Below are 9,691 nucleotides of genomic sequence, written 5' to 3'. Positions count from 1 at the left end.
TAATAGCAACAAACATAATTAGTCAGCCTACATCAACTTCTTAGCATTGTAAAACTTTTGATAAAAATGAACACATTTTCAAATTCTTATAATTTGTCATATCCGAGCCCTTGTTCAACTCTATCGCCTTTGAATTTTTTTTTTTTAACCTTTATTTAACTAGGCAAGTCAGTTAAGAACAAATTCTTATTTTCAATGATGGCCTAGGAACAGTGGGTTAACTGCCTGTTCAGGGGCAGAACGACAGATTTGTACCTTGTCAGCTCAGGGGTTTGAACTTGCAACCTTCAGGTTACTAGTCCAACGCTCTATCCACTAGGCTACCTTGCCTTGCGTAGTGCACTGAGCAGGCGCTCTCACATAGTCAAAGGAGTCAGAGTATAGATCCAGCCCAGGTGGAGACTATAGCAGGACTTGCTATCAAGTCCTTTCTCCACACGGTCAGGGTCAGCAGACCACAATGATCAGATCAGCCCTTTCAAGCACATCTTGGAGCTCAAACAAATCATAATATCCCACTGGCACGTTGTTCACAGTCACCACCTCATCTCCTTGCAAACACCCATGGGTTGGTGAGTTGTTTAGTATAGTTGATATTACCATAGGTTCTAATAGGTTAGTTCACCTTAAGAGTCTAAATCCAAAGCAGGTGTCCGTATCTGATTTGTACAGGGTCACCTTCAGATGCTTGTACTGATTGCTGCTCATAGTGACGTCCACAGAGTCAAGACCCAAGGACATGGAGTGTGGGTCAAGCTGGGTTCTCTGCTGAGGTTGGAGCTGGGCTAGGGGCTGTGCAGGGGGGCAAGCTGCTGTGGCTAGGGGTTGAGTAGTGGGCCAGGCATTGGGTTTAGAAGGTATCTTCTCCACCTCTTCCTGACAGATTTTCTCCAGTCTCTCCTTCAACTCAGACACACTCCTTGTCACATCCTTGAACCATAGGCGTGGGCAACAGGAGGGGCTATGTACACCCTTAGAGTCCAGCTGGGCAATGAGAGACTGGACAATCTGGAGAAAGTGGATGTGATCCTCTGTGTGTGAGAGCTGCTCCAGCTCAGCACCTCTGCTCCCCAGCTCAGCAACCTCCTGTTTCAGTCGCTCCTGGAGTATTTCAGACCCACTCACTGCTGCCCTCTCCTGGGGTCTGATCAGCTCCTTCACCTCAGAGCACCTTCTCTCAATGGAGCGGATCATCTCAGTAAAGATCTTCTCACTGTTCTCCACTGCTTCATCTGTAAAGGTTGTTATGTGGAACACACCCAGTTTAATATCTCGCAGCTCCCTTTCCCTCTCCTGGATCATCTGCTGGTACGTTGTCTGTTTCAGATCCAGCAGCTTCTGTTTCTCAGTCCTTTCTGATGCAGCTGAGACTGTCTCATGGCCTTTATGTTCATCCATCAGACACAGCAGACAGATACAGTGCTGATCGGAATGGCAGTAAATCTCCAGCAGCTTGTCATGACGAGAGCAGATCCTCTCCTGTAGTTGTGTGGAGGCTTTGACCAGCCTGTGCTTCTTAAAAGCAGGATATTAATAGTGAGGCTGGAGATGTCTTGAAATAAGACACTTGACACTTGAAATAACTCAATTAAATAGTAGCTTTGCTTAACCTAGCCATAGCTCAAAATGACAGTAACAGGATAAGAGGCCAGACACTCCAAACAGGACTTGAAAGCTTTACATTTTCTACCAGTGCAGACATCACACTCCACATCTCCAGGTCCAGCATAACAGTGAACAAGAGGAACAGCTTGAAGTCCTATCTTCTTCAGTTTCTCCACCAATTCGGCTAACATGGTGCTTTTCCTCAAAATAGGCTGTGGAATGAAGCTGTCTGCACTGGGGACAGCTGTGGCTCATCTTCAGATAATTCTGATCCCAGTAGCCTATAATGCAGCCCATACAATAGCTGTGTCCACAAGGAATAGTCACTGGATCCCTTAGTGGATCCAGACAGATCGGACAACTGATCGATTCCTGCTCTCTGAACACACACAGAGACAGAGCAGAAAAAAGGTACATTATAGTACATTAGTTAAAATGTTATGCTTAAATGCAGCCTACCATACTTTTAATGAATTCCATAGATTATACAGTAAAGTAAAGCTGTGTGGTTTTTTAGACAATATTGTTATGCATGCCAAAGATTCCAAATGTAAACAATGGCAAGTATTTTGGTCCAGAAATTGTTACATTTAATAAAAATGTCTTATTACTCATGAAGGTCTTACCGTAAATAGATTTCGAAAAACCGAAGTATAGCTATATTATAAGTTACTATTCAGAACAGACACTTTCGTCAAAGCTTCGTATAACTAACCCAAGATAGACCACCGCCTGTCCTTTCCAATGGGAGCAAATTAATCATAGTGGGCAGAACAAGCAAGGTGGTTGGCAGAGCAAAGCATATTTCCGTTAGGGAACGCCTACTCTGTGACGTAAAAATTAACTACATTCACGCTTGCATTCCTTCTAAACAACGCACTTTTTGGCAAAGGGTAAAGTCTACAAAACTTAGTCCACTCTGTTCGTAACAGATTTAAATTTACTATCAATATTACAAGTTATTTCTCGTGTAGGCGGCAATCCTACTCAAAATATAATCAAGTGAGATGGAACAAATTGGCCACGTTAGCTACCGCCAGCGACATGTGACGCAGCAACAGTGGGAAGCTTCTCAATACACCATTGAACAGCTCATTCCATACAGTCATTGGCAAGCAGGGTTGCCAGGTCAAGCACAATATCTTGGCCGGTGACCACACAAAAACTACGAGTCTGAAAAGTAGCCAGAACAATTTTTTTCACATGATGAAGGGAGATTAAATATCTATACAATAACCTATTTTTCCATAACATTATCGAACCAATTAAGGAGGAACATCATAGTAACTTGTGACGGCTTTGAAAGAAAAATGTGGGTTTCCTCCAAAGAATAATTATTGAATGCTATGACATTGCTTAATAATAGCAGTCAAACAAGTTAAATCAACATCCATTGATAGAAAATGATCTGGCAAGTTTAATAAGGGCAAATTATATTTTTTCTTGACACATATGCAAATTCCTTTATTACGTCATAAGGCACAAGGGGTATGCTGCCCTACCAAGCAAAAAGGCAGTAACTGCTCATTTGGTCGAAAATTAGTTAATGTCATTTTTGCCACATTAAATACATGCTTAATCATGTGGACAAGTATCCTGCCTCTATTGTATTGTGTTTTGGAGAAGATGTGGGTCAATGTTAATACCTTTTATGGATCTGACCCTTTTCCCAATTTTAGCCTAAAATGATATACCCAAATCCTACTGCCTGTAGCTCAGGACCTGAAGCAATGATATGCATATTCTTGATACCATTTGAAAGGAAACACTTTGAAGTTTGTGGAAATGTACAAAAAGTAACTGCATAAAGTTACTGTGAAACTAAGGTAAATAAAAGCCATTTTCTCACTTCCACGCTATGAGCAGTTACTGCCTTTTTTCTTGGTAGGGCAGTATGGTAGATGGCCAATATACCACGGCTAAGGGCTGTTCTTCTCCACGACTCAACGCAGAGCGCCTGAATACAGCCATTAGCTGTGGTATTTTGGCCATTTATACAACGGGTGGGTCTAATCCTGAATGCTGATTGGTTAAAACCGCATTCCAGCCAGTGTCTATTGCACAAATTGCCACTGGCTAAATCTATGAAGTTAAAATGCCTATTTACTCTGTTCCATCTGACTGCACAATCCAACCAATTGAAAAAAGGTTCAATGAAACGCAGGTAATTTGCAGTCATTTGAAGTGATTGTGTTATTGTAGCTGTGTTGTTGAATAGCTCCTCTGAATGACAGTATCCTAATGAGTGAGCACATTTTCTATGCCAGGTGAAATTGCGCCTCATCAGTTTATTGTTATGGATGTATCAAAATAAATAGAAAACAGATTAAACTTCTTCAGTATAGGGGGCAGTTTTGGGGGCAGTTTTTGAGGTCATTGTGCTTTCCAATGTTTTTCTATGGGAAACCTGATTTATTAGGGCCCAGATTGCAGTTCCTATGGCTTCCACTAGATGTCAACAGTCTTTAGAAATTGTTTGATGTTTTTCTTTTGAGAAATGAAGAAGTAGTCCTGTTCTTTATGTGTCACTCAGAAGGTTGGATTGTGCAGTCAGATGGAACAGAGTAAATAGTATTTTGGTGCTCTTGAACAAGAGCGTGCTCCATGTTGTTTTTCTTCGGTTTTAGAAACTGTTTATCCCGTCTTAAATTTGATTGATTATTTACATTTTAGGGTACCTGAGGTTGGATTAAAAACGCTGATTGAAATATTTGGACCAAGTTAAGTTTACAGGTCGTTTATTAGATACTTTGTAGTCATGTTGGGCGAGTTGGAACCAGTGTATATCTGAATCAAACGCGCCAAATAAATGGACATTTTGGGGATATAAATAAGGAATTTATCGAACAAAACGACCACTCATTGTGTCACTGAGACATTTGGGATTGCAAAAAGATGAAGATCTTCAAAGGTAAGGCATTTATTATATCGTTATTTCTGACTTTTGGTTGAAAAATGATTTTCATGTTTTTGTATGCGAGGCGCTGTCCTCAGATAATCGCATGGTGTGCTTTCGCCGTAAAGCCTTTTTGAAATCTGATTCAGCGGCTGGATTAACAAGAAGTTAAGCTTTATTTTGATGTATTACACTTATATTTTCGTGAATGTTGAATATTTATATATTTCTGTAGTTTGAATTTGGCGCTCTGCAATTTCTCCGGATGTTGTCAAATCTATCCCGCTAACGGGATTGGCGCTTTAAGGGATCCCTAAGAGGTTTTAAACAATTGCAAATGCAGCTACTTTACTGTTATTCTGGCTGCACTTTTTGATGTGACTGTAAATTAGCCGTAATTGACTAGCTAGCAAGCAAGGGATACGAACGTTGCCAGCCATTTAAATCAAACGACTGGGTCGCGTCCATAGATAAAGAACAAAAAGACTGAACGACTGGGTCGCATCTCTAGCAACCCTAGATTTGTGTTGGGACTACATCTTGTGGAAGGATGAAATAGTAGGCCTATGAATAGATTAATAAAAATATGTATGGTTTGCCGACCTGTGCCAATATATCCTCCAAACACCGGCTTCGAGGGCATTATCACTTAAATACAACATACCCCTGGGGTGCCTTGTTGCTATTATAAACTGGTTACCACTGTAATTAGAACAATAAAAAGTATACCACAGCTTTCAGCCAATCAGCATTCAGGGATCAAACCAGGTTTATACATTTTAAATCCCCTTTGCGCATGTGCATAACTATAGATAAATCTGACAGGAGAGTTTGAGTGATGAAAGTTGGACTGAGGATCTCGAAATATCTGAACAAGAAACACTTGGATGAACATTAAAAAAAAAAAAATGTCGGTCTATTTTCTGGCAATTGTGCTGTTATTATGTGCCAGATGGTAAGACTACAACCCATTTGCAACATTAATTTATCATGTCAATAGGCATAGGCTACAGACTAAAATCTGGGTTTATGATTGTAATTACATTTTACCATAGTTTCCTAAAGGCAGGTAGCCTATAGCCCCTAATGGGCCTACAATAGCCTGCTGCAATAGGCTCCTGAGGATGGGGTCATAATTTAAATCACTGAATTAAATATTAACTATCAGGAGTCAATGTAAGATCCAAGTGCAGACTGTGTGAAGTAACAATGTTTATTGTAACCACAGGGCAGGCAAACAACAGGTCAAGGCAGGCAGGGGTCGATAATCCAGAGCAGAGGCCAAGGTACAGGGCGGCAGGCAGGCTCAGGTCAGGCAGAGGTCAGGCGGGCGGGTACAGGGTCAGGACAGGCAAAGGTCAAAAACCAGGAGGTCGAGAAAAGCGAGACTAGGGGAAACCCTGGAGCTGAGCCAAACCGCTGGTAGGCTTGAACAAACAAGATGAACTGGCAACAGACAGACAGAAAATACAGGTATAAATACACAGGGGATAATGGGGATAATGGGCGACACAAGCACAAGGACAGGCACAATTTGGCATACACATTAATAGGTTACCTGATGGCCGACAGAGATAAATGTATAATTCTCCACATTTAGCCTAATGTCAGTTTCATTGAGGACTTTTCCCCATAAAAAGAACCATGCAGAAGGAGTTCCATTACTTCCATTCAAATTTCCACTCGAGGAGCCCTGGAGACCCAAGAACTGAGCATACATAAAGCACTTCGCTTGATACCGTTTTCTTTAAGCAGTAAATATTAGAATGCAGTTTATACCACCTCCAAGTGAATTTATGTAATGTGCTCTAGTGCGCCCAAAGTCGTTTTCCAGGGATTTATATCCGTTCTTTCTTGATGTGTATCAGTTCTAGCATATTATTATGTTTTATGGAAAAAGGGGTTGGAAATAGGTGTCTCCATAATGACAATCTAAATGACCTACATACAACTGGTAAAAAGTTGTCACAACGTGCACACATGCTGTTCTCTCGCCTCTCGTTCACGTGACTCAGCCAATAACTGTAGTGCTCTCTCAACACACATACACGGAGATGGGGGATATGCCATTGCAGATTAGGAGACAGCAGCTGGCAATTAATTATTGGGTCAATTTACAGGGACATGGGGTGTATCATCCTGCAAAAGGGATTTTACAGGCATGCTGGGAACATGAGCGACGACAGAACACAAGCTTTGGGTGGGTGGGTGTACTGTCCTTCTCTCAGCACATATCAAAGCTACAGGCTGAAGTTAAATCTAGACTTGGTTTCCTCTATCGAAATCGCTCCTATTTCACCCCAGCTGCCAAACTAACCCTGATTCAGATGACCATTTTACCCATGCTAGATTATGGAGACATCATTTATAGATCGGCAGGTAAGGGTGCTCTCGAGCGGCTAGACGTTCTTTACCATTCGGATTTGCCACCAATGCTCCTTATAGGACACATCACTGCACTCTATACCCCTATGTAAACGGGTGATCTCTGTATACCCCTTCGCAAGATCCACTGGTTGATGCTTATTTATAAAACCCTCTTAGGCCTCACTCCCCCTATCTGAGATATCTACTGCAGCCCTCATCCTCCACATACAACACCTGTTCTGCCAGTCACAGTCTGTTAAAGGTCCCCAAAGCGCACACATCCCTGGGTCGCTCCTCTTTTCAGTTTTGCTGCAGCTAGCGACTGGAATGAACTGCAACAAATACTCAAACTGGACAGTTTTATCTCAATCTCTTCATTCAAAGACACAATCATGGACACTCTTACTGACAGTTGTGGCTGCTTTGTGTGATGTATTGTTGTCTCTACCTTCTTGACCTTTGTGCTGTTGACTGTGCCCAATAATGTTTATACCATGTTTTGTGTTGCTACCATGTTGTTATGTTGTGTTGCTACCATGCTGTGTTGTCATGTGTTGCTGCCTTGCTATGTTGTTGTCTTAGGTATCCCTTTATTTAGTGTTGTGTTGTCTATCTTGTTCTGATGTGTGTTTTGTCCTATTTTTATATTGTATATTTGTTTTTTAATCACAGGTCCCAATCCCCGCAGGAGGCCTTTTGCCTTTTGGTAGGCCGTCATTGTAAATAATAATTTGTTCTTAACTGACTTGCCTAGTTAAATAAAGGTTAAATTAAAAATGAAAAAAAAACAAACAAGGGAAGGCATTTACTTCATGTACAGAGGAAAGTCATGGAGAGGAGGACGGCAGGAAGGGACAGAAAAGACGAGGCTATTTTTACAAGTCCTTAAATGTGATAGGAAAGCATCCAAAAGGAAAGTGTTATTATTGCCAGGAAACAGAGACCATGGAGCATGTATTGCTACAGTGTGGACAGTATTAAAGGGAAAGAGAGAGGCTGAGATCTAGTATCAGGGAGGAGGGGATAGAGGAAATTAGTTTAAAGAGTATATTGAGTAGAACGTCATTGGATATAGTCTCAAATATTATGTTCTATTTTTTAAGCGCAATGGGGCTGGCAGGTAGGATTTCGTTTCTCCCTGTCTCTGGCCCTCACCCAGTACAGTAGGTGGCGGTAATGCACCATAACGTTGGATTCCAACCGTCGATAAACCCCACCGAAGAAGAACAGACAGACAGACAGACAGACAGACAGACAGACAGACAGACAGACAGACAGACAGACAGACAGACAGACAGACAGACAGACAGACAGACAGACAGACAGACAGACAGACAGACAGACAGACAGACAGACAGACAGACTCTAACCAATAGTGCGGAGGATTTTTTTTTAATGTGTGTGTGTGTAGGTAAGTAACGAAATAAAACAAGTGTAAAAAGACATTTGAAAATAAGAGTATCAAGGCTATATACAGACACCTGTTAGTCAGGCTTATTGAGGTAGTATGTACATGTGGGTATGGTTAAAGTGACTATGCATATATGATGAACAGAGAGTAGCAGTAGCGTAAAAATATACATTTTCATACATCTTTATGTGCACTAACGCATAATTAACTTGTGGTTCAACACCTGAGGAAGTAGAAACTCAAAACACTAACTAGATCGCCAACTCTATATAATACACACTGCTGGTTTGGGTCGGGACAATACCAGTATTGCGATACTCGTTAGTATCATGGCAAGGAAGCAAAACATGAAGCAGATTGAACTTCTTTAGGAAAACAGCCCTAATGTTGGAAACAAACATCATTGTTGTCATTCAGAGTCAAATATATTGTCCCAGGACCTACTACTGGTAGTAGCTAAGTATTCATCCAACAGTAAATTGAAGTTCCAAAAGGTGAAAAAAAAAAAAGTTCCTAAAAAACTTTGTAGTTGTAGGGTACGACCCATGAGACCTACTGTATCCCATCGCAATGGCCGGTGCACTTTTAGTGTGATCACCACTCCATATCTCAAAGCCATAGCAAATATATTGGTTGTAAAACAGTTGCAATAATTCTCTTGTTTAACCTTTATTTTGACAGGGAAGACATATTAGGACCTAGGTCGCTTTTCAAAATGCACCCTGTATAATAAATCAAATCAAATCAAATGTATTTATATAGCCCTTCATACATCAGCTGATATCTCAAAGTGCTGAACAGAAACCCAGCCTAAAACCCCAAACAGCAAGCAAGGCAGGTGTAGAGGCACGGTGGCTAGGAAAAACTCCCTAAAAAGGCCAAAACCTAGGAAGAAACCTAGAGAGGAACCAGGCTATGAGGGGTGGCCAGTCCTCTTCTGGCTGTGCCAGGTGGAGATTGTAACAGAACATGGCCAAGATGTTCAAATGTTCATAAATGACCAGCATGGTCAAATAACAATAATCACAGTAGTTGTCGAGGGTGCACCAAGTCAGCTCCTCAGGAGTAAATGTCAGTTGGCTTTTCATAGCCGATCATTAAGAGTATCTCTACCACTCCTGCTGTCTCTAGAGAGTTGAAAACAGCAGGTCTGGGACAGGTAGCACGTCCGGTGAACAAGTCAGGATTCCATAGCCGCAGGCAGAACAGTTGAAACTGTAGCAGCAACACGGCCAGGTGGACTGGGGACAGCAAGGAGTCCTCATGCCAGGTAGTCTTGAGACATGGTCCTGGGGCTCAGGTCCTTCGAGAGAGAGAAAGAAAGAGAGAATTAGAGAGAGCATACTTAAATTCAAAGTTAACATTATGTTTTCGAATGACATCCCCAAGAGGTAAAATATATAGTGAAAACA

At 41.5% G+C, this 9,691-nt stretch overlaps 1 protein-coding gene across 1 annotated transcript; it reads right to left on the bottom strand.

The window, feature by feature from the left end:
- Window positions 1-118: 118 nt before the first annotated feature.
- On the bottom strand, window positions 119-2,360 carry LOC112228365. The gene is made up of 2 exons (XM_024393624.2): window positions 2,232-2,360; window positions 119-1,984 (listed from the first exon to the last, which is right to left on the bottom strand). Exon 2 carries the CDS (start codon window positions 1,396-1,398, stop codon window positions 622-624), a length of 777 nt encoding a protein of 258 aa, XP_024249392.1. The 5' UTR covers window positions 1,399-1,984; window positions 2,232-2,360; the 3' UTR covers window positions 119-621.
- Between the last annotated feature and the right edge of the window lie 7,331 nt (window positions 2,361-9,691).

This window comes from Oncorhynchus tshawytscha, linkage group LG30 (assembly GCF_018296145.1).
Source record: "Oncorhynchus tshawytscha isolate Ot180627B linkage group LG30, Otsh_v2.0, whole genome shotgun sequence".
In the NCBI taxonomy this organism is placed as follows: Eukaryota; Metazoa; Chordata; class Actinopteri; order Salmoniformes; family Salmonidae; genus Oncorhynchus; species Oncorhynchus tshawytscha.
The sequence above is the reverse complement of the archived record's forward strand: the minus strand, read 5'-3'. Positions and strand labels throughout refer to the sequence as shown.